The sequence below is a fragment of the Tursiops truncatus genome, chromosome 10 (genome assembly GCF_011762595.2).
Source record: "Tursiops truncatus isolate mTurTru1 chromosome 10, mTurTru1.mat.Y, whole genome shotgun sequence".
In the NCBI taxonomy this organism is placed as follows: domain Eukaryota; kingdom Metazoa; phylum Chordata; class Mammalia; order Artiodactyla; family Delphinidae; genus Tursiops; species Tursiops truncatus.
This window is the reverse complement of record NC_047043.1, coordinates 34,142,905-34,167,071: the sequence shown is the minus strand read 5'-3', so window position 1 is coordinate 34,167,071 and position 24,167 is coordinate 34,142,905. Positions and strand designations below refer to the sequence as shown.

At 50.2% G+C, this 24,167-nt stretch overlaps 1 protein-coding gene across 6 annotated transcripts in view; it reads left to right on the top strand.

Annotated features, from left to right (window-relative positions):
- Positions 1-24,167, top strand: part of DAAM2 (dishevelled associated activator of morphogenesis 2) — a 114,041-nt gene that overhangs the window by 42,925 nt on the left and 46,949 nt on the right. For 5 of the 6 annotated variants that reach the window (XR_012334462.1, XR_012334461.1, XM_033864302.2 and 2 more), the window contains exon 2: positions 22,851-23,076. Coding sequence is in view for 4 of the 6 variants with exons in the window: in XM_033864302.2 (XP_033720193.1) it covers positions 22,909-23,076 (168 nt within the window). In the remaining 2 variants the exon portion in view is untranslated. Of the gene's footprint in view, positions 1-7,244; positions 7,264-22,850; positions 23,077-24,167 lie in introns of those variants that run through there. The other variant, XM_073810752.1, reaches the window with a different exon arrangement.

Sequence of the window (24,167 nt, the reverse complement as noted above, 5' to 3'; positions counted from 1 at the left end):
GCCCCCCCGGTGTCCTCCTGGTCAACAACTAGGCTCTCCACTCACGTCACAGTGCCTTACTGTGTGCATCCCATATTGTATTATGACTGTTTATGTGCCTGGCTCTCCCACTAGACTGTCGTCTCTAGGTGCTCAGGAGCATATCTTATTCATCTCTTATCTCTGGTGCCTGGTACATCCAAGCAGGTCAATAAATGTTGGTTGAGATGGTCCTTACGATGCCAAATACAGGGGCTGAGACAGTTACTGATGATGACATGCACTGAGGCTCAGACAAACTTCTAAAGTCTATAGGATGGAAAGCAACATGGAACTATGAAGTGTGTTATCCGTGTCTGATACGGGTGTGTTTTCTTTGGTGTGGTTTGTGTGTGCAGGACAAAGAGGGTGCCATCTCACCAGTGGCTGGTAGGTCTCTTCTCACGCTAAGAAAGAGGATTAAACGGCATGATCATGAACTTGAAGAACATGACAAGGGGGCCCCATTATCTCCTTAGGACTGTGAGCTCCCACTCCAGTGCTGCCTTCCTTAGGCTGTGGGAGGGCAGGGACTGTGTCTCTTTTGTATCCGAATCCCTGCTGCCCAGTCACAGAGTGTTACCAAGTCCAAGCTTGTACTGCTTGCTGTGTGACAGGCCAATAAATGGAGAGAAATGAGTGGTTGGGGCAATGAATAGTGACTTTATTCAGAAAGCCAGCAGACTGAGCAGATGATGGACTAGTGTCCCAAAGAACCCTCTTGCCTGAGTTAAAATTCAGGCTGCTTTTATGCTAAAAGGGGAGGGGGCGTGGCTGGTTGTTGCAGACTTGGTGCTGGAATCCTTTGTTCTTGCAGCTGTCCACACAGGTCTGGTCGCACTGTTCCTATCAGTATCCAACAAGACACTTGTGGTTCTCTGTTCTGCACCTTTATCCATTTATCTCTATACCAATGGAAAAGTGTTGTACCTTTAAAGGTCGGAGCCTTGAGAATGGCCTATCATGTATATTTCATGCTATAGGCAACATTCTTTTGCAAATGTGCAGGTGTGCAGAGCATGACTAAGCACAGGCAACAGAGTACAGGGGTTAGAGCTAAAGGAACAGATCCAAGATGGAGTCAGGTTTGTTCTTCTCTGTTACAAGAGCAGATGCTCAGTAAACATTTGTGGAATGGACGGATGGATGGGTGAATGCACACATGCAGGAAGGAACTCTTGCAGTCCAGTGAAGTTCATCAGGGAAGACTTCAGGGAGATGAGCTTTGAGTCTGGTTATGAAAGAGGAAAGAGTATGCGGTGGCAGAGAGGGCTTTGCGGTCGGGTGAGGGGAGACAGGCCATTGGTACCCGTTGGTTTGGATACTTCTAACCAGATGCTGACTCCGAATGGCCATCTCTTGGGGGAGAGGAAGACTTGGGGGGCTGTGGGAAGTCCTACAAAGACACAAGCCTGGAGAGAGGGTTTTTTCCCCTTTGTATTTTGCTCCTTTTCCTCCAGCACTTGGAACTGAACACATTGCTAGGATTCCTTGAGTCCCTAGGGCAGGGGTCGGGGTGCAGTTAGGGGGGTAGTTCTAACAAACGAGTCTGACAGAGGCATGTGGCGTGCGGCCCAGAGAGATAGGGAGTGGGGAGGGGGGAGTGAATTGAGAGTTTGGAGAGGAGGGAGTTCTATTTTGGGTGACTTTGACTCCCAGCCTCTCTGTCAGCCAGATCTGCAGCAGACCCCCACCCTCTGCACACAGTTCGCTTGTACCTTCTGTGCACTGGCTTCTGCTCTGTTTCTGGCTCCCCTCCTGCATCCTTTCAGACTTGGCTCTCTCTCTCTTTGGTGTTCTGCCTCTTGGTATTCTTGCCTGCATCCGAAACCTCCTCTCGACCTTTTCAGAGAAGCTATCCCTGAATAACAGCCGCATCTACAGATAATAATCAACATCTGCAATTTATCTCCAGTCCTACTACGTGTCATGCACCACACTAGGTGCTTCGTGTGTCCTGGTTCAACTCACAAGAAACACGTGAGGTCATTAATCCTGTGATCGCTATTTGACCAGTGAAGAAACTGAGCCCCAGAGAGGTTGGGTGAACCCCAGGCAAGGCCATCCTTAGTGTTGGTGGCAAAGATCTGCCCAACTCAGAAGCCTGTGCTCACAGCTACACAGCCCTCCCTCTGAATCAGAAACTCTGGGGGTGGGGCCCAGTGAGCTGCATTTAACAAGCCCTCCAGGAGATTCTAGAACCAGTGCTTTAGCTGATCTGGCTGCGACCTGGCTGAAAACCTCCCAGTCCACCCAAGATTTGGAGAAAGCTGATTCATTCACTGCTATTACTCATCCCTAAGATTCCATTGACCCGCTCCGGGCATAGGGCAAGTTGCTTAAGGTTCCCGAGACCTTGTTCCCCTGGTTGTGAAATACAAGCAACCCCACGCTTAGAGGGGAGCATCCCTGGCTCCTCGTTTCCAGGAGAGGGGCTCCCAAGAGTGGTGACTCAGCACTGATGGCACCTTAGCATCACCTGGGCAACTTCTACAAGTTATCAATGCCCGGCTCCTTCCCCGGACCAGGCCAGCATGTCTTAGGGTGGGATCAGGGCATGAGTGGCTGAAATGGACCTAGGGGTGGAGAACCTTGGCCTGTCCCTCCCCATCACTTCCTCAGGGGAAGGAGTGAGGCACCTCTAACCAATGGCTCTGGGAGGTTATGAACTGGGTCTGCCTACGCTCGCTCCCTTCCCTGGGCTCTGCCACCTGCAGGGGGCGCATCTGGCCAGCTCTGGGGGTTGAGGTCGGGAGCCCGCTCCTACGGGAAGGTCCACGGTCACCCTCCTATGCCGAGGACTGGACATGTCAGCTGGCCTCACTCATGGGTGAGACATTAGCAAGTCCGTTTGGCCAGAGAGACACAGCCGCTTACTCCCACAGCTCTGTCAGGAACGTGGCTGATACCGTGACCTCTATCTGTTTGCTTCATGTATCTGTTTCTCAACTGGTCCTGAACTTGAGCCAGAAGAGGAAAGTTTTATGTATGGACCCCACAAAATCCCAACACCAAATGCTGGACAGAGTTACTGTTGAATCTAATGAGATGCCATAAACAAGGCAGCTAATTAGTTAGTGGTCAGTAAAAGTGTGTTGCCTATGAATCAAAACCTAGGCCCCTCTGGTCACCACTAAACCTCCCTGGGGAGGACTGAGCTCCCAGCCTCAACCCTCCACCACCAGTTAACTCCTTAGCCCTCTCACTTCACTCAAGGCAGTAAATGTCGGTGACTCTGGGTAGGGGTTCACAAAGGATTTCTCTGCAGCTGAGAGAAGAGCAAATTATTTAGAATTGGCTGTACCTTTTTTTTTTTAACAAGTTCCCAGGTGACGCTGATGCTGCTGGTCTAGAGACACATTTTGAGATCACCTGAGCTAAGTGTGAAAACAAAAGGCGCTGGCTGGAGGGAATGCCGGGGGGAGGGGCATCTCTCGATCCAGATGGGGTCCAGTGTTTGGCAAGCTTGGCTGCAAATTAGAATCACCTGGAGAGATTTGCAAATTCCAGAGCCCTGTAGGGTGAATGACTGATCCCGTTTTCCCAGGACTGAGAGCTTCCCTGGGATGTGGGACTTTCAGGATTAAAACTGGGACAGTCCTGGGCAAAGCAGGAGGAGCTGCTCACCCCAGTGGCTCCCCCACACCTGCCCAGGGATTCTGTTTTAATTGGTTCTGGTTGCGATCCAGGCATAGATATTTTTCAAAATGCCCCATGATTCTACTGTGTAGCCCGAGATGAGAACCTGGGGGATTTGATCACAGCTCTGGAAAGAAGGGGTGACTTGTGAAAAAGGTTGGTACAAATGCTGGTGAAAGAGAAGGGGATGGAGAGTGAATGAAACCGCCTGCATCCCAGTCCCTTGGGGAACTTGTTAAAATGCAGATTCCTGGGTCCTTTCCCAGATCTACTGGCCTGGAAACTCTGAGAGCAGGGCCCTGGGATCTGCATCATTGAGAAGCCTCTTACGATGATGCACTGTCCCTGGAGATCTGCTGAGAGTGGGAAAACCAAGAGCTAAATTGAAGGAAGAGAGCTGGAAACACAGGCTGTATTCCAGGTGGGTAGCTTGTTGAGGGTTTTTGGTCTGAGGCCAAGAGGAGCATTAATAGGGTGCAGGTGGAGTCCAGAAGAAAGGGGTCAGCCTCAGCCTGGCTGGAGGACAACCGAATCAGTAAGAAGGGATGGGGCCTTGAAGAAATGGTTCCAAGCTAAGAGCACGTACCAGCTCCCTGAGTGAGCGCGAGGTGAGGTCAGTGCTGCCGGCTAGATGTGCAGGACTCATGGCCCCCCACCCCCTGACTCTGTGACCACACAGCCATGTCCTGTGTGTCTGAGTGGGGCCTGAGCGTCCACATGGGAGATCAAAGGGCCCATACAGGAAGCATTTCTAAGTGGAATCGATTGGGCGTGGAGACTGATTGGATAATTTATAACGTAAAGGAGGGAACAGCATGTGTGTATGTGTGTGTATGCGTGCGCATGTGCACGCGCGCACCTGGTGGGCTTTTGGACAGCCTGTCAAAACCTGCCTCTCACCCCAGCCCAGTCAGTTATGGGCTTGTGACCTTGGGCAGGTCACTTGACTTCTCTGAGCCTCAGTTTCCTTGTCTGTAAACTCAGGATGCTAATACCCACTTCTCAGTGTTTGATGTGAGAATGAAATGAGATAATACATGCAAATACCTGGCATGTAGCAGTTCTCAAGACAGAGGAAGAGTTCAGGATGATTCTGTGGTTTGAACCTCGGACTGTGGAGTCATTCACAGAGAAAAGCAGGGGTGGTCCGAAGGGGGAAGGAGGTGAAGGCGGTCTGAGAGGAAGTTGATGGGGGCGGTGCCAGTGCTTCTGAACAGAAATGTGGGTAGTTGGAAGCGAGCTGGAGATGGGGGAGAGGAGGTTTCGAGAGTGGCTGCTGCTGAATTTATCTGAAATAAAGAGATGGAAGGTTTTCTGGGAGGGAGAAGGGTGAGGGAGAAGGACAGAGACCCGAGGTGTGAACCTTGGCAAAGCCCCAGCACAGCTGCTGCGGGCCTGGCCCTGCGCTGGGCACAGGGTTCCTGAGAGACTGTGCTACACTGTCCCCAACCTCAAGGACCTCACAGCCCAGTGAGAGTGACGCTAATTCAGGAAGCAGCCGTGGCTCTGATGGGAGAAAGGCAGGATGCTGAGGAGGGGCCCTACACCCACACCTGTGGGGAAGGGCGCAGGCTGCCAGGTGAGTGGCCAGGAGGAGGGGGAGGGCCCAGAACGGAGTGTTCCAGACGGGGATCAGCTGGTTGAAATCAAGGAGAGAGAGAGAGAGAGTGTGTGTGGAGCGTGGGGACATGCGGCTCAGATTTCACATCCTTCTGAAACACCGCGAAGAGGGAACTGGGAAGAGGGCCTCTGCAGGGGGAACAGGATGGAAGGAGGTGATACTGATGCGCACAAGTGCAGTTTTCAGGGGAGGTGGGCACTGAGGACGGAGGCGAGGGGGAGACATGAGGGGCCCTGCTGGGTAAATAAGGCCCCTTAGATGGAGACAATCAGGACACAGCTTGCAGGGGTGTCAGGGTCAGAGAAAGGTGATTGAGGAATGGGGGAGTCCATGCATAGACTGGGAACTATGGAGGGGATGGTCTGAGTTCCAAAGAGGAAACCCTAGCTTCTGTAGCCTGAGGTCTCACAGCCAAGGTCTCGTTTCCCTTGGAGGAAACATCCCGTTCCTGGAAGCACAGAGAGGAAAAATATCGTATGCCTTTTATATGCAAGATGCCTTTTGTTTGCTGGAGGGTGGGGAGGGGGGAGAGTAGAAACAAACAGAAATGAAAATGTCCCGAGTTGCGTCTGGGAGTGCCAAGATCTCATTGAACCACGCAGTTTTGTGAAGGCGCACACCTTTGCCTCGCTGAGTGCCGCTTGAGACACCTTGATGGTGTCTGGCCAAGGTCTGGATGCCTTTGACCTCCATTGGACTCTGAGGAAAGGTTGAAGGACCTGAGTTCATTGGATTTTCCATGAAGATTTATTTCTGGGGTTAATAACTTTCTCCTCTCTCTCTAACCCACTCCCACCCCCTGCCATGAGATAACTTTCATTCAGGAAGAGGACCTGCTGCATACACGGCACTATGTCATGTTCTCAGGGGGCTCAGAGTCTAGATGGGGGAGAAGCTCATTGGCATAAAAAAAGATAAATTAGTACATTAAATAACACAAGTGCCACAGAGTACTATATGATGCAGTGTCCTAGAAACAGAGTAGACAACAGGGGCTCTGAGTTTATTTGGGAGAATTCAGGTAGACGAGAATGGGTAGGAAGGCTGCTTGGAGAAGGTAGGACCTGCATAGCGGAGGGAGAGGAGGGGCAGGAAGCAGAGGTGGGCATGGGGATGGGGTGAGGGATAATATTGCCGACCCAGATGTATTGGGTTGGCCGAAAAGTTCATCCGTGAACCGCTTACGGGAAAACCCGAACGAACGTTTTGGCCAACCCAATAGAACCAGCAGAACCAAGTTTTGAACTCTGTTTCAAAGCTGACACATTTTCTTGCTTTTAGTATTTATCCAATTGCAGAAGGACACGCAACGTTTGAGTTATGTAAAGCCCTCACATTGGTGATAGGCTTTATAACGGATAGTCAAGAATTCAGGAAGTACATACTGTAATGTATCTGATGTATCCGCTCTTACTGAGTTCCTGCTGTGTGTGCGGAAAGAGCCCGGTGGGGGGAGTTGGAGATAAAGTGGAAGTGTCCAAGCCCTCTAGGAATTTTAATCCCTTGAGCAATGGCGCGTTTAGGGAGGAGTGACCAGGGAGCCTGCAGCGGAGGGGTGAGGTGGGATAAGGAGAAAAGATGAGGGTGGGGGACAGGCCAGAAGTTACTGAGTGGCCCTTCAAGGCCCTTCGGGCAGGAAGCCACCCCAGATTAAAGTAACTTGTCTCTGTTCTGTCCTGACCATTCAGGGACTGTGGGTAACATTTTTGGAAACACAGGGAGTGGCTGGCTGGGCTGCTCTTCCTGGGAAAGGCTGCCCGAGCTGGCTGCCTTAGAAGATGGGCAGGACCAGCTGCGCAATTCACGGGCCCCAGTGCAAAATGGAAATGCAAGGCTCCCTGTTCAAAAATTATTAAAGATTTCAAGACGGCAACAGCAGAGCCTTAAACCAAGCCCGGGGCCCTTCTGAAGGTACCCAGCTCGCATACCCAAGAGGCTGGTCCAGAAGATGGGATAACCTGGATCTTTCTGTGACTCGGTGTGCGGTAAGATGATGGGGCTGGATTGCTGTCTGTGGCTGGGGTACAGGGCTTCTCTGTGCTAGTGCTGAGTTCTTCCCTGAGAGGTAGTTGGGATGGGTGATGGGGAAGGGATGGAGAGGATTCCATGGCTGGGGGGGTGGGGGGGGCGACCGTTTACCGTGATGCTGCCGTTTCTGTGCCATGGGGAGGCTGTGTCTGAGTTTTGGAATCAATTAGACTGAGGTTCAACATGTTTTATGAACCCTGCTAACTTGGGCAAGTTGCTCACCTTCGCTAAGCTTTGATTTCCCTGTATGTAAAAATGCACAATATCATCTTTGTAGGATGTTGGAATAAATTAAGTGAAATAATAAATGTGAAAGTTTGAGCCTAGCCTAGCTCTTAGTAAATGTTAGTATCCTTCTTTCTAAAAATGTGCTGAATATCTGTCTTGTAAAATATGGAGCATGGAATAGATTGGGTATACATTGTCAGCTATTTGTTTTTTTCCACCTCAGGCTTATTGGGGAAGTGGCTAAAATATAACACCAAAATTTCAAATGGCAGAGGGAGTGTACACCCCATTATAATAGACACCAAAGGAAACCCAGCTGCATCTGCTGGACACACACATACACCCAGAGGGATGTGCACACGTGCATGTGTACATACACGCTCCGGAACTGAATTGAAACTAGGTTGGAATGAGATGGTGTTTCACAGGAGAGAGCCCTAGTGTGGGTGTCATCTCCCGGTTCTGAGCCTCAATGTCCTTATCAGTCAAAAATACTGCCCTTGCTGGGTTGTCCTGGGATTAAATGAGATGATGAATGTGAACACCTGGCCTCTGGTCCATGGCAGGTACAAGAATCTTCTGGTGGATCTCTGCTCCCGGGCCTTAGTGTGGTTCACGGGAAACTGAAGACAAGACGTTGCCTTCCCCACAGTAACATTTCCTGAATATTATGCTTGGGCAGCTCCTTATAAACTAAACGTGGGCTGATTTGAAATTGACGTGGGGGCTGGTTATCAGTGATATTACTGTTTCCTCAGCTCATACACTGGGTCTTCTCTGTGCAGAGACTTGAAAGTCAGTAGAATCTTGTGTGTTTGTTTCCTGGGGATGAACACACATGTACGCACACCATACATACACACACCACCTACACGTCCAGACTATACCACATACACACACAAACACACACACTACACGTATCATGCTATAAACATAAACATACACACCACCCCATACATATACCTCTGCACCATAGCATCCAACCCTCTCACATGCCAACATGCATTAATGTCTTCCCTCCCTCCCTTTCTTCTTTGGTCATTTCTGAGTATCTCCTATACTTGCTTGTCCAGTGTGCAAGGGTTGTGTATCCCCGCACCCCAAACCCACATCCCTCCTGATGTCTTGCCCTAGAAACTCCAAGTCATGGCCACCTTTCTCAGTCCCCTTTGCCATCTCATCTGCCTCTAACAAATTCCCAGGCTGAAAGTACCTTATTTTTAACCCACCCAGAAGCCTGGGGCTGCTGTCAATTCAGGTCTACCCCCCAGAGACCTCCAGGTGAAACCGGGCTTGTGCTTCACTAGGCTCTTCCATGGGCAGAGCCCTGAACCTTAGCCACCACTGGGGCGGAGGCTGGGGCCGGGACAGGGGAAGGGAACCTGGTTGGAGGGCCTGTGATGTGCCTAGTGCTGTGCCGGCTTCTTGATATGTGCTCTTTGTGTGATGCTCACAGTAGCCGTGGGAGGTGGGCTTTGTCGTCCATGTGCCCATGAAGGCAGTGAAGCTCACAGGCCCTAAGTAACTTAGCCACAGGCTTAATATGAAAGCATACACTCCTTACAGTAAACCACCCGTCTCCTGGAAGACCAGACCAGACCAGACCAGCTGAGGCCTGGGCCTGGAGGGAGCGCCTTGTTCCCCTTCCCCCCACCTCTGGGCGGTGAGGTCCTTCCTAGAACCTGTAGAGCAGCTTATGATACTAGCAATCTTCTAGAGGGTTGCCAGCTGCAGTGGCCAGAGCCCTTGGCAGTTGGAGGTGGTGAGGCTAGGAACAGACGTGTTTTGTTTGTTTTTAACAACTCTATTGAGGTGTAATTGGCATACCATAAACTTGACATAATTCAAGTACATAATTTGATACATTTTAGCATATGTATGTACCCTTGAATCCATCACTACCATCAAGATCATGTTTGACCATCGTCCCCCAAATTTCCCTTGTGCCTTTTTATAATCCACCCCCTCCCTGCCCGCCCTCCACCCTCTCCATAGGCAATCACCCACCCGGTTTTATTCACTATAGGTTAGTTTGCATTTTCTCAAATTTTAGACAAGTGGACTCATACAGTGTGTACCCTTTTATGCTCTGGTTCCTTGTACTTAGTGTAATTTTTTTTTTTTTTTTTTTTTTTTTCGGTACGCGGGCCTCTCACTGTTGTGGCCTCTCCTGTTGCGGAGCACAGGCTCCGGACGCGCAGGCTCAGCGGCCATGGCTCACGGGCACAGCCACTCCGCGGCATGTGGGATCTTCCCGGACCGGGGCACAAACCCGTGTCCCCTGCATCGGCAGGCGGACTCTCAACCACTGCACCACCAGGGAAGCCTAGTGTAATTATTTTGAGCTCCATCCACGTGTGGCGTATATCAATAGTTCATTCCTTTTTATTGTTGAGTAATATCCAATTTTATGGATACACTATACAGTATTTTTTTTTATTGATTCGCCTGTTGATGGACATTTGGGGTGTTTCCAGTTTGGAGCTATTACAAATAAAGTTGCTCTGAACATTCATGAATAAGACATTGTATGTGCCTGTGCTTCCTTTGTTTTGGGAAAACACCTTGGCATGAGATGACTGGATCATATGGAGGTGTAAGCTTAATTTTTTAAGAAACAGCCCAACTGTTTTCCATAATGGCTGTGTCACTCTGCACTCGCACCGGCAGTGAGCGCTCCAGTCCTCCCTGACACGTGGATAGAGATCTGATTTCCAAGCTGGTTTAGTATGAAATTTGTGAGCCCCACCACATGGCTCATCCTAAAAATGGAAGCGGTTGGCTTTCAGTTTGGATTGGGAACCCTGAGGGATGCTGACCCTAGCAGTGTAGAATCAGGTGCTCCTAGAAATGTTATTCAAAGGGCTGTTTGCAGAATGCTGGGAGAGGGGAAAAATGAGAGTTCGGCCCTGGTCCCAGCCTGAGATCCTGTGGGGCTGGACCAGGTCTGGAGCTTGGTGTTTGAAAATGAAACAGATGCACCTGAGGCATTTTGGAGAAAAGGTAAAAAATGTATTAACAGGATGGGACGTTAGGGCGGGAAGAAAAAGAACAATGGAAGGGGACTTGGAGCTTGGGAGACTATAGTTTTGTGAGGGCAGGAGCTATATCTGCGTAGTTTGCCCTTAAATCCCCAGCACCAGGAGCACTGCTACGCATAGAGTAACTGCTGAAAACAGTGGAGGTGGAATGAATGAACAATTGAATGAAGGATGAACTAATGGAGCTCAGGGGATAGGATTCCATTCAACCAGCGTCATTTAGCACCTCGTGTGTTCTGTGGCACAGAGCCTAGTGTCTGGTGTGGAAGGAACTCTGGAAAGCGTGTGGTTTGACCTCCTCATTCACAGACAAGCCTCAGAGAAATGATGCTCTTAGCCAAGGTCATTCCTGTCTTGCGCAGGTAACCTGCTGGAGCAGAGTTGGGACTCGAACCTGAGTCTCCTCATTTTTAGTCTACTGTTTATCTTCTTCTTTTAAAAATAATATTATCTTTTCTGATGAAAAGAATAAACGCTCATTGTAGGAAATTTGAAAAAATCCAGAAAAGGATAAGAAAAATAACCCTAAACTCCAGCAACCCAAAGATAATTACTTCAAGCTGTCACACGTGTGTGTGTGTCTATCTGCCTATCTATCATCTATTATCTATCTATTATCTATCTATCTATCTATCTATCTATCTATCTATCTATCGTCTATTTAACCAGTCCTTATGTTTTAACATTTTGGCTGTTTTCAGTCATTTATAGCATTAGTGACCCTGGGATGCATGTCTGGTCCTGAACCCTTGCTGGTTTCTCTGATTATCTCCCGGTGCCCTTTCCACTACACAATGCCCCCTCTAAACCCTTTGTATGAACAGGGAGCTCGGAGTAGAATGGAACCCCCCACTGGGAGAGAGCTCTGCAGACATTCCCAGACCCACACACCTGTACTACGCCTATCATAACCATATCCACACTTTATGATGTTCATTTGAGTGTCTCCCTTCCCCGCCACATTGAACTCGTTCACCCTTGTATTTTTCCAGCTCTTATTAGCAGGGTACTTAGGTGCTCAACAAATATTTGTCAGAGTGAATGAATAGATGGATGTAATTGTATGAACAAGAGTGAGGGGCAGGTGAGGGGTCCCCCTGGGTCTGCCTTTTCAGTCACTTGCATCCAGGAGTTAGCTCAGCCCCCCTCCCCCGCCCCTGTCCTCCCCTACTCTTCCCACCCTGGAGAGCTGGAAAGTGCCTGTGATCCAGGATTCATGTCCAGCCAGGCCCCGACACACACGCAGGGCCTTTTCTGGTGTGAGTGCAGGACGCAGAGTGGGACTAGCAGGTCTGTAACGATGGCACTGCACCTGGGGAAGACACAGCCCAGGGTCCAGAGTGTGACCAGGTGCACAGGCCCAGCGAGGGTCCCAGGGCCGGCTTGCCTTGACGGGACCTCGAGGTCCCACCTTCATGAGTGACAGAATGCCTTTGTCTGGGACCCCAGGAGGAGTGGGCAGTAGGGAGCTTCTCCCAGGCCCCGGGTTGCCTAGAATGCTGTGAGTTCTCGGTACACTGGGCGCTCTGGTGGGAGACCTGGCAGGATGGCCCAGGAGGAAGCTGTGGGTAGTTTTCCCTGCAGCCCTTCAATAAAGCAGCCCCATTGGTGTGGGCCAGGGGAGGGGCTCAGCTTCCCGGAAGCAGAAGGGGGTGAGGATGGGTTGTCACGTGTTGGGTGGTTTCCCTTTGGCCGGGAGCCCCGGGCCTCTGGCTCTAATGGGTAGCAGAGACTTGGGTGCTGAAATTCCTTCATCCCTTTTACTTCACAGCTGTGGCCCAAAGAGCTCCCCACAGCTCCCTCCCCTTCTCAGCTCAAGTCCTTGCTTTCTGTGCCCAGTCTGTGTGTTGCCAAAGCCCCCTCATGCAGTCACACACGTGCGGGCACGCACGCCCCCCCGTGACATCCCCGGCATCTGTTCCCTTCTCTCCTCTTTGGCAGCTCAGGGCCTCATTAACTCTGAATCAAACAGAACTGCTTCCAGACTCTTCTCCCTCTCCCGTCTTTCCTGACTCTTCTCCCTCTCCCGTCTTTCCTGACTCTTCTCCCTCTCCCGTCTCTTCCTGTAATCCACCCTGATACGGTGCCACCAGAATTGTTCGTCCAAATCCCAGCTCGGATCACGCCTCACGGGCTCTCCTTTACTATAAGCCAATCGACGAATCAGCCAATAAACCAGCCATCCTTGAGCTGCTTCCTCCTCCCCCTCCCCCTCGGCCTGCCGTTCAGAGCCTGCCTTTATCGGGTCCCCAGCTTGTGTTCCACTGCACCTCTTTGAGCCCTGCGTCCCAGCCTGGCGAAGCGACTTCCTTTGGCTCCTCACTCACCTGGATGCCGGGTCCTCACTCTCGCACGCCTTTGTCGTGAATGGGTTTCTTGGACCCTCCCACTGGCACGTGTTGACCTCTTTCCTCTGAGACCTAGCTTCAATGCCACTTCCTCTGGTGAATGTTCCAGACCACCCCGGCCAGAAGCCACTCTCCCCTCCTTGCAGTCCCAGAGCCTGGAACTCCCTCCCTCCTTCTCTCCCTTGCATCCTGGTGGTTTCTACACGTGCCTCCCCAGTAACACTGTAAACCCGGTTGAGGATGGGATTTGGCTCATCTAAAGCACCTAGAAAATTGCTTTGTGAATGGTAGTCACTCAGGGAATGAATGGATGGATGAATGAAAGAGTGAGTGAATGAATGAACGAAGGCATGCTTGACCATGGCCTTGGAGAGCTACTATCTGCTTGTTTTCTGTCCTGGTGAGACAAAGAAATCTATGTTCTCTTTATCATGTCTCAAAATGAGAAAACCAATTGGAAAATCCACAACTTCCACACTCACCCCCAAGTCAGAGAAATGTCACTTTGGGGACTTTTTCAGTTTCACTTTACCAGCAAGACGCCCCTTTCTCTCCTTCTTCACCCACCCTGCAGCGGGGACCCTGGGGCTACAAGAGTTTACTTTTACTTTCTTGCCTTTCCCAGAGCAGAGGGGAAACCATAATTTAGGCGGCTGCTAAAAATAGCTCCCCAGTCCTGGAAAGAGAGCTTGCTTATTTTTGAAAGTGTTCCCCGCCCCCTCCCCAGCCCTGCCCGAGGCTCACAATACAAGTCAGATCGTTCTGAGTTCTGTCCTGAGAAGGACAGGGAAGTCACGACTGGGCCCTGGCCACCACGTGGCCGAGCGCTGTCTAGGAGTGCTCACAAACTCCATTTTTTTGTCGTAGTAAGAGGTGGATCTCATTCCCAGCAGCCTCTTAGACAGCACCCAGCGGGGACAGTGTGGTAGACATGGGGTCTGGAGACCTGGTTTGAGTCCTAGGCTAACACTTTGCATCTTTCTGAGTCCCAAATTTCCCCACCTGTAAAGGAGGGGAGCAGGGCGGAGATCGCGTTTACCCTACAGGAGTGTGGTAAACGTTTGAGGTAAACCTTGAACATGGTAGATGTTCAAAAACTGATCATTATAACTTTATTATGATCAGAGTCACTGGATTTAAAGCGGGGCACTCGTGTTTTAATGGGTAAGACAGGATTCGTGGTGAGCTCGTGTGCTATACTAAGTTGAAACATATGAAATGGATAGTTTTGTAGACTGAAAAGAATTGAACACTGTCAGCTACATATGATTCAACCTAATAACATAGGGATCAGTAAACTTTCTGTAAAGGGCCAGGGGGGAAATATTTTTGGCTTTGTGGGCCCTAGGGTCTCTGTTGCACGAAGCAGTCATAGACGATGAATAGGTGGTGTAGCTGTGTTTTAATCAGACTGTATTTACAAACACAGGCTGTGGGCTGGATTTGACCCCTGTGATATTTGCCAACCCCTGTAATAATATGTAAGACTCATTCACATAGAGAACCTTTCTGTAATACATACAGCCATTTTCAGGTTTTTTTTCAGGTTTTTTCATAATTATAACAGTGGCTTATCTATATAGCTATTAATAGTGTTTACTATTACTAGGCACTGTTCTAGGTACTTTACAAATATTAACTAATTTCGTGCTTACGACAACCCTATGAAGTAAGTAGTATTATTGTTTCCCCATTTTACAGATGAGGAAACCGAGGTTCAGAGAGGCTAAGTAACTTATCTGAAGCCACATAGAGCTCATGGCAGTTGGACAGAACCCCACCAAGTCTGTGGGGTAGAGTTGGATGTTGGCAATTCGGGCAGCTTCAGGGTGGAAGCAGGGGTGAGCTTGTGCGGGGTCCCAAGCCTGTTTGCTATCCACAGAGCACGAGGGGGAGGGTCTTCAGAGACTTGAAGTGGGAGCAGGCGTGGTGTAGCTGGGTGGTGGAGGGATGGGTAGGCAGAAGGCTCCGGAAGTATGGCCTGGGATGGAAAAAGTAGACGCTTGGGAAACCGGGTCCTGGATAAGGTGGGCCTGGGGCCATTTCCCAGGTGACGCCCAGTGGCACATGAAGGGTCAGTATGTAGGGAGGAATCTCCTGCCTGGGGAACTGGACATGGTTTACATTTCTTATGTTTCGTGCAGCATCTCTGGGGAGCTCTGGGCCCCATTCCCAGACCCGGACCCCGGGGGGACCTGGTCGGGAGAAGAGGGCAAAGGAGCAGGCTCCCCAGGGTGCCTGAGCTCTGCTGTCAAGTCAGGGTCCTTGGACACCCTGTTGATTCCCTTTGCCTACCAGTGTAGCCACAAATTAACAGGACGCTGGCCTCACGCACTCGGTGCTGTTTCTCTCTCCGTGCCTTTGCTTATGCTGTTGCCTTGCCTGGAATGCCTTTTCCCACCCCTTGCACCCTTCCTTAATTCTCTTATCTCTTTCAAGACTAGGGGCCATGGGTTCGATCCCTGGTCAGGGAACTAAGTTCCCACAAGCTGTGGCCAAAAGAAGAAGAAAAAAAAAATTCCCTGGCAGTCCAGTGGTTAGGACTCCGTGCTCTCACTGCCAAGGGCCTGGGTTCAATCCCTGGTCAGGGAACTAAGATCCCACAAGCTGTGCGGCGCAGCCAAAAAATCCAGAAACCAAAAACCAAAACAAAAAAACCCCTCTTCAATATCACCTCCTCCTGGAAGCTTTCCCTGACTTCTTCTTTACCCCCCAGGCTAGTCCAGGTCCCCTTTCTCAGGCTCTCTCACCCCATCCTTCTGGATTGTCACTGCCTTGACTCCCTCGGCTCCCCCGCTAGAAGGGGACCTGCTCGAGGAAAGGGACCAGGCCTTGTTTACTCCTGCGTCCTCACCACCCAGGTCAGTGTTCAGCACACGGTCTAGAAACTGGTTAAGAGCGTGTATGTTCAAGGGTGACACCGCGGTCCTCAGAACCCAGCCCCTCACCCACAGGATGTGGTTGTTGGGCAAGCTGCCTGATCTTCGGGAGGCTTAAGGATCAGTAAGAAGGGATAGTCATGCTGTTGGAGGGTTGGGGGCAATAAATGAGATAAAGCACAGAATTGTCAGCTCAGGGCCTGGCTCCTAGTTGGCACTTGAGATGTGGCCAAGGAGAGGTGCAGCAGCATATCCTTGCCCTGTTACCCCCACGTATGGAGCTCAGGAGAGGGGATAGGAAAAGGCAACTTGAACATCCCGAAGTCACAGCATCAATCCCAAGAGCTAAAGGAAGGGTTTATGAGTCAGCTTTGGTTCTGGGCCAAAAGCACTGAACTTGGAGTCAGGATATTTCGTTGCAGTTCCAGCTGTGTCCCTTAGCTGCTGGGTGTCCTTGATAAGCCACGTGACAGCTGCTGAAGCCTCAATCTCAACATCTGTACGGGGGGATAATAGTAATAACCCCCTCACAGGGTCACTGTGAAGCTGAAATGAGATTGTGGAACCGTGAAAACACCTGGCCCAGCCCATAAGAAATGCTCAGTCATGAATTATTGAGTCTGGATCTAAGGAACACTTGAGAAAGCTCTGAGCAGATCTCAGGTCAGGTATTCCTTGGACACATGCCCTATGGCTTAGTGTTTTGTAGCTTTAGAGTCAGTCATGTGTTTGAATCCTAGCTATGCCATCACTAGCTGTGTGTCTTTAGGCAAGTTACTTAACTTCTCTGAACCACAGGATTTTGTTTTTGTTTTTTTCTTTAAATCACTTCTTTAAAACGGTACCATCCATCTCACAGAATGAGAGGTAGCTATAGCCCAGTGTCCGGCAAATACCAAAGGCTCAAGTACTAACATTGTTCGGCTCTAACTTAAGACTTAGGAGTAAGCACTAATGATATGGGGATTTTGAAGCTTTAATTAATGTAAATAAAAACTGGTCTGTCGAGGAGCTGGGGCCAGGGTTTGGGGTTAAGGGTTAAGATTCTCATCTTTGCAAACCAAATGGGAGTTCTGGACTCAAGTAATAGGAAGTGCTTCCTGGCTTGGGGTGGAATGTGGGAGGAGTGCCCAGTGTAGGCTGAGGACAGCCCCTGAGGGGATCTTTGGGAAGGAGACTGAGCCAGGCAATGTGGACGGTTAGACCTGAAGGGGCCCTTGGAGGTCTTCAGTTGAACCCTGGCACAGCATAGAGAGGTAACTGAGGCCCAGAGAGGATGACATTGTGGCCCCCGACCCACAGCTGCCTCGTGACTAGCCCTGTCCCCTGAGTTAAGGAGCTATGTTTTCTCCACAGTGTGGAAGGATGAGGCCGTGATGAGGTGAAGTCTGGCCAGACCCAGAGGACTGGAGACCCCAAGAGAATTACAGGAGGGCTTATTGGTGGTGACCGGGTGGTTTGGCATCATGGGCCACTTGGTCTGGGTTTAGGGACTGATAGTCCTGGGAGGACCTTGTCCCCACGGGGAGAAGGGGAGGGGGCAGGCAGACAGGAAATGGAGGGCTTGGAGCTGTTGGTGTTGGGGAAGTTTCCATGGAGAGAAAGGTGGGTGGTGGGGGTGGGGTGGGATCAATTTCTCAGGCCCAAGTTCAAGTCCACTGGCTTTTGTTTTTTTGTTGCTTCCTGTTTTTCCATGTTGCATCTCAATTCTCCTTTGATGGGGAGACCCTCCATGGCTCCTCTTTGTAAAAGGATTTTGCAGAAATGAATCGCTCTGGCCACCTCCACAGTTCCACTCCCTGCCCAGGGTCAGGGACAGGGGTTTACTTTTCCAACTAGAGGTAGCTCAGAGCCTGAGGAAAAGCCCTGATCCTCTGGTTCAGACGTCCCAGTTACCAAAGACAAAGATGGGTGGCTTCTTAAATCTGGCTGAGCAAGTTCTTACAATGCCAGGCCTTGGTGGCCCCGTCTGTGCCCGGAGAAGGGCTCACGGTTCAGGCTCTGGGCAGGGCAAGTCTCACTTTGCCGGTGATCGTGATAATGAAGGCACAGCAGCCGTGCTGCTTTCTTTATTGAACGCCTGCGGTGCTCCTGGCATTTTACTTACTTATATTGTTTATTCTTCACCAAAACCCAGTGAGGAAAATGCCATTGTTACCTTGGTGTCACAGATGAGGAACCTGGGGTTCTCAGAGGTTAAGACCTCCTGCTCAGGGTTACCCAGATGGGAAGGCAAAGCCAGGAGTCAGATCCTAGTCCATCTGACTTCAAAGTCCCTGCTGGAGTGAAGGGGGGTTAGAGCAGGGGTTAGAGCAGGAGAGAAATCAGGGCGGTGGGAGATGGAGATAGCTCCTCCCAGTGGAGGAGAAGCAGGCGGCCTTTGGAATCTCCATAACCCTCTCCTGGTCTACAGGGAACCTTGTTTATTGGAGCTATTTCTTTTTAAAAAAAAAAAATTTCTTTTTTTTTTAAATACTATTTTGTTTTTTATTTTTTGGCCATACCATGTGGCTCTCGGGATCTTAGTTCCCCAACCAGGGATCGAACCCGGGGCCTGGCAGTGAAAGTGCTGAGTCCTAACCACTGGACCACTGGGGAATTTCCTGGAGCTGTTTCTAAACTGAGCTGTAGAGTCTGGTCTTCTCTGGTGGGGGAAGGCTGCAGGGGGGGCTGGGGCAAGATGGGGACAAGGGGCATTAACATGGAAGGAGGAGCTCTGGTGAGGGTAGTGACCAGACCACAGCCTGAATGCTGGAGTCCTGGGTTTCAACCCCAGCTCTGTCCGCATAGCTGTGTGACCTCAGATAAGACGTTTCCTCCTTGGACCTCAATCTTCAGATCTCTGCTGTGAAGCTAGATGCTTTCCAGCTGAGGGCCTGGGGTTTTAGCCTTGGATCTTCAGAAGGGGCCCCAAGAAAGGGAGGAAGGGACAGGCTTAAGAGGGGTTCCTGGGGAGGAGGGCATCCTCAGGAACATAAACACACTGAGGAGCTGTGAGCAGCCCGCCCTTAAAAGGGCAAGTGTGCGGCGCTCCCGGGGTGGGTGCAGTTAGGGCCCTTCTCTGTGGGGATGGTACTTCCTGTTTGGAGGGTCTCTGTCTACTTCTTCCTTCTTCCCTCCTCCTGAGGCCACTCCACCTCATTTCTTGTACTCAGGGGAGACCTTAAAAATATGGAAAGACAGTTATGGCCTGGCACCAACCAATCAGAGCAGTCAGAGCTGTGAACGGCTAGTGTAAGACTAACGGAGTAGGCCAGCTATATGCCAGCCCCCGGCCCCCGCCCTGACTGCCCTTGGTAAAGCCTGGCTCAGGGACTGAAGGCAAAGAAGGGCAAGGAGGGAGAGTGAGGGAGCGAGAAGTCGAGGAAGTGAAGGCAGAAGAGGGTTCACGGGTCCTCCCAGACGTCAGCCCATCCCGCCGCAGAGCCCCGTCTTGCCGTCCACCCAGCCTCACCACGCCTCAGGACCTGCCCTCCCATGCTTGTGCCCTCAACAAAGCAGTCTTGCCCGCCAGCTGCAGCTGCATTTTGGAGGCTGATGAAACCAAGGGGACCTTGTCTGGACTCTGCATCATCATCCTAAACTGACGATGGGCGGAGGACCCAGGGGAGTCCACCCCTATCTGCCTAACAGAATTAGTGCTTTACTGAGCCTGACAGTGGGATGCCAGGGTTTCATCCCACCCACTCTTTTTTTTTTTCCCCATTGGCTATCAATTCCCCTGGAGAGCTTTAACCTCTCACTTCCTCCCTGATTCCTCAGCCGCCAGCCTATTGCAGGCCTTTGTCAACATAAACCAGGATTCTGCACTTGTCTGCCGGCTGCTTCCTCTACCCGCAGCCTCGAGACTGTCCCCTTGTTCCACTCAAGGGTTCCTGATAGCTTAAGTACTAGGAATCAGAGATTTCAATCAATATTTCTGGACTGATTGATAAAGACCCCTCTTCTCCTTTTCCGTGAGCACAGGTTGTTTGCCAATTGACCAAAAAATATTTACTGAGCACCCACTAAGCACAAGACATTTTATTAGCCATAAAGGGGGGAAGATGTCAAAGAAGCAGGAGGCATGGCCCCTGCCCTCAAGGAGCCTTCACTGTAGCTGTGGAGAGGCAATACGTAAACGCAGAAAAGATGACCAGTAATACAAGGCAACCTTGGATAGTGTGTTATGTTAGGTATTCCTGGGTCTATTAAAAAAGTCTTGTTTTAAATTGAAGTACAGTTGATTTACAATGTGCTGCTAGTTTCAGGTGTACAGCAAAGTGATTCAGTTACACATACATAAATAGCTATTTTTTTTCAGATTCTTTTCCCTTATAGGTTATTACAAAATGTTGTGTATAGTTCCCTGTGCTACACAGTCTGTCCTTGTTGGTTATCTATTTTATATATAGTAGTGTGTATACGTTAATCCCAAACTCCTAATTTAATAGATAGATAGATAGATAAAGGGAAGGAAGGATCAATCCCTTTGCATGAATAACCTGAGGTTTGTATATATTGTAGAAAAGATGTGTAATTCTTGGATTGTATAGGGCAATATTTCTTAAAATATCTTTGGTAGAAAATCTGTAGAAAATGTTTTGAAAGTTCTGTGCTCAGATACATTTAATAAATGCTAGCAGACATTTTTTAAAAAGTGTCACAAAGTTTATAAAGAAAGAAAAAGTGGAGCCAGTAAAAAAACTCCTGAGTGATGATTAAAATGCATCATGTCTTATAGGAGAGGCCAGCTCAGATGGCTAAGTTATCAGCTAGATTGTTAGGGCTTAGGAAATAAAGCAGTGTTCTCCTTGAGTAACCTTGGGTTCACTAGGAACAAGTTACGCCACATTTATCTTTTTTTTGTTAAGGTTCTAGAACTTGGTTCAAGGGAATGCCTTGGATTTGGCATTTTTGGAGGCGCACAAGGACTTAGGAAACAATCTCCTGGGGTGTCTTTAGGAAATGAGGGCTAGGGCTTCCCTCGTGGCGCAGTGGTTGAGAGTCCACCTGCCGATGCAGGGGACACGGGTTTGTGCCCCAGTCCGGGAGGATCCCACGTGCCGCGGAGCGGCTGGGCCCGTGAGCCATGGCTGCTGAGCCTGCGCGTCCGGAGCCTGTGCTCCGTAACGGGAGAGGCCGCAACAGTGAGAGGCCTGCGTACTGCAAAAAAAAAGAAATGAGGGCTAGATAAGCACATGGGTTCATGGGTTCAGAGCTGGTTGAAGGACTATCCCCTGAGACTGTTAATGACTACTTCTTTGGCATTCCCAGACAAAGTAGCTACGTCATCTGGGCCTGTCGCTCTCCTTGCTGTGGTCAACATTTTTAGCAACAGTGTAAGTACAGACCATGGAGACATTTTGATCATTCTGTTAATGACCCAGATCTAGGAGAAACAGCTAAGAATCATGACTCAAAAATACCTTGACCCCTTTGGGTGTATTACCCCAAAGCACTGAAAGCAGGGACACAGAAAGATAGCTGTACACGTTCATAGCAACATCATTCACAATAGCCAAAAGGAGATAGCCACCCAGGTGTCTGTCAAGAGATGAATGGATAAACCAAGTGTGGTATATGCATACAGTGGAATATTAGTCAGCCTTAAAAAGACAGGATATTCTGCTACAACAAGTATGAACCTTGAGGACATGATGCCAAGTGAGATAAGCCAGGATAAATGCTGTAAGATTCTACTCACAGGAGGTACTTAGAGTAGCCAAATTCACAGGGACGGAAAGTAGAATGGCGGTTGCCAGGGGCTAGGGGGAGAGAGAAATGGGAAATGATTGTTTAGTGAGTACAGAGTTTCCGTTTCACAAGATGGAAAACAATTCGGGAAATGGATGGTGGTGGTGGTTGCACAGCAACGTGAATGTATTTAGTGCCACTGAACTATACACGTACAAATGGTAAAATGGTAAATTTTATGTTCTGTGTATTTTGCCACAATTAAAAAAAATCTTGACCCTAAACCTGTGATGTAATATTCAATAAGGATGAAGGCAGAATCTTATTTATATTCAAAAAATTAGGATATATTAATATGAGGAGAATATGGCTGGGCAGCAGGGTGGTGGATAAGCAATGGTCTCTCTAGTGAACCCACCCAGATCTGAAACCATGTTTAGGAACCATTGGTCAGGGGTCATTTGGCTCTTTCCGGAAGCCCATGTGCAGATAATTGGGCTTAACCTACCTGGTAGCTGTGTGACATCAATGACTAGGGCCAGCGTTCAGCCTCATGCTGGTCACCATAGAACTAGGCTCTCCCAGTGGCAAAGACTTAACCCTTTCTGTTCCAACAACCGCCCAACTGTTGGGTGGCCCTCAGTTCTGATCTCTGGCCATAGTGGTGTCCTCTGTTCTTGGTCGGTATGGAAAGCAGATTTGACCAGATCCCCTTCACTCTTGGCTGGACACCGTTCCAATGATCAGCCCCATTTCCTTACTGAGGGTTCACTCTAATGGCTCCCCCAGCTCACCCCTCCTTCTGGATGGGTGGGTGAACCCACGCCCTGTTGATATTTCACATCCATCCAAACATGCCTGGCTGCAACAGACTGGGCAGAAAGCTGTGCGAGGCTTCCATCCTCTGCTCCCATGGAGGCCCCCACTCCAGGAGCCATGCCATGTGATTAGCTCGGTGTCTTCCCTGCCAGCCGACGTCAGCCCTTCTCTCCCCATTGGATGACGCCTTTAAAGCGGGTATCCCCAGACCCTGGAGTGAATCAAGTGAGTAAGGGATCCCTGCTGGAAACTGGTCTGCAGGGGACCAGAGGACAGGGAACAAGGTTCCCGTCTGTACAGTCAGAGAGAGAGTAGGCTGAGTGCCAGCTCTGACCTCCTGGAAGTCACGTTCTGGGACGACAGCCCTCCTGTCTCCTCTAGGGGCACAGAGGGAGAATCTGAAAGTGTTCATGGCTGTGGGAGAAGGAGGGGGCTTGGCTGTCGGGTTGAAGGCTCCTGACAGTTGGGCAACGAAGTCATGGTGGCAGAGTGGCCGCGTCCCCATCTACCTGGCCGCCGTGCCTGACCGCTCTGTGCTTTCTGTTCTACCCAGATCACCATGAGGACCTAGGGCGTCTGCCTGCGGACCGTCCCCCCAGCTGGAAGTGACCATGGCCCCCCGCAAGAGGAGCCGCCATGGCCTGGGCTTCCTGTGCTGCTTCGGAGGCAGCGACCTCCCTGAGATCAACCTCCGGGACAGCCACCCCCTGCAGTACATGGAGTTCTCCAGTCCCATCCCCAACCCAGAGGAGCTGAATGTCCGCTTTGCAGAGCTGGTGGTGAGTGAGGGGGTGGGAAGGGAGGGGTGTTGGCGATGGGGAGGGCCACGGCTAGAGCAGGCAGAGCCAGAGAGAGGGCAAGGGCCCATGTGCCGGCATCTTCACCTCCTGAAACTCTGCGTGGGGCTGAGGTGAGCCCCAAGGACATTTCAGCTATGGGGGAGAAACAGAGTTACTCGCTGGGGTGGGCACCGTGAAAGGTGGACCTCCGTCATATCTCCGCTGGATTTTAGACCTCGCGGGGTAGCAGCAGGCTCCCATGAGAGGAGCAGGTCCACGCCTTTGTGAAATCAGGCAGTGAGGGGCCTCGGAGAACATCAGAGCACTTGGCACCTTTTTCTCTTCTGCTCGCTGGAATTTCCCTGGGATCCTTTTATCTCGAGCACAGAAAGAAGAGACAGGGTGGAATTCTGTAGGCGGACACTGGGTACCTCAGAACAGGGGATGATTTTCTTCTTTTCATTGAAGTATAGTTGATTTACAATGTTGTGTTAATTTCTGCTATACAGCTAAGTGATTCAGTCATACATCTGTGTACATTTTTATATTCTTTTCCATCATGGTTTGTCATAGGATATTGAATATGGTTCCCTGTGCTATACAGTAAGACCTTGTTGTTTATCCGTTCTATACATAATAGCTTACATCTGCTCATCCCAACCTCCCACTCCATCCCTCCCCCAGCCCCCTCCCCCTTGGCAACCACAAGTCTCAGAACAGGGGATGATTAACCAGAAACAGGAAGGTAGAGATGCCTGTATCACACCTGGAACGTGGGTAGGTTCTGGGATGATGACATCCCATGTCTAGCCTGGGGAAGACAGAAGCTCTATCGTTTATACTGGTAGCAGCTCTTCCTGACCCTTTGTGATACCCATTCAGACCACAGCAGCACCCTGTGTGTGATGTCATACTCTGACCGCAAGGAGACAGAACAGGAAAGAAGCATGATTCCTCCCTTGGGAGGTCTGATGGTGAGACAAAGCCTGCACACCAAAGAAAGTCCTGGATTGGGGAGCAGGACCCCTGCCCAGGACTCGGGCCTGAACCCTGGCAGAGAGCAGTAAGCACAGGGTCATCTACCGTTAATT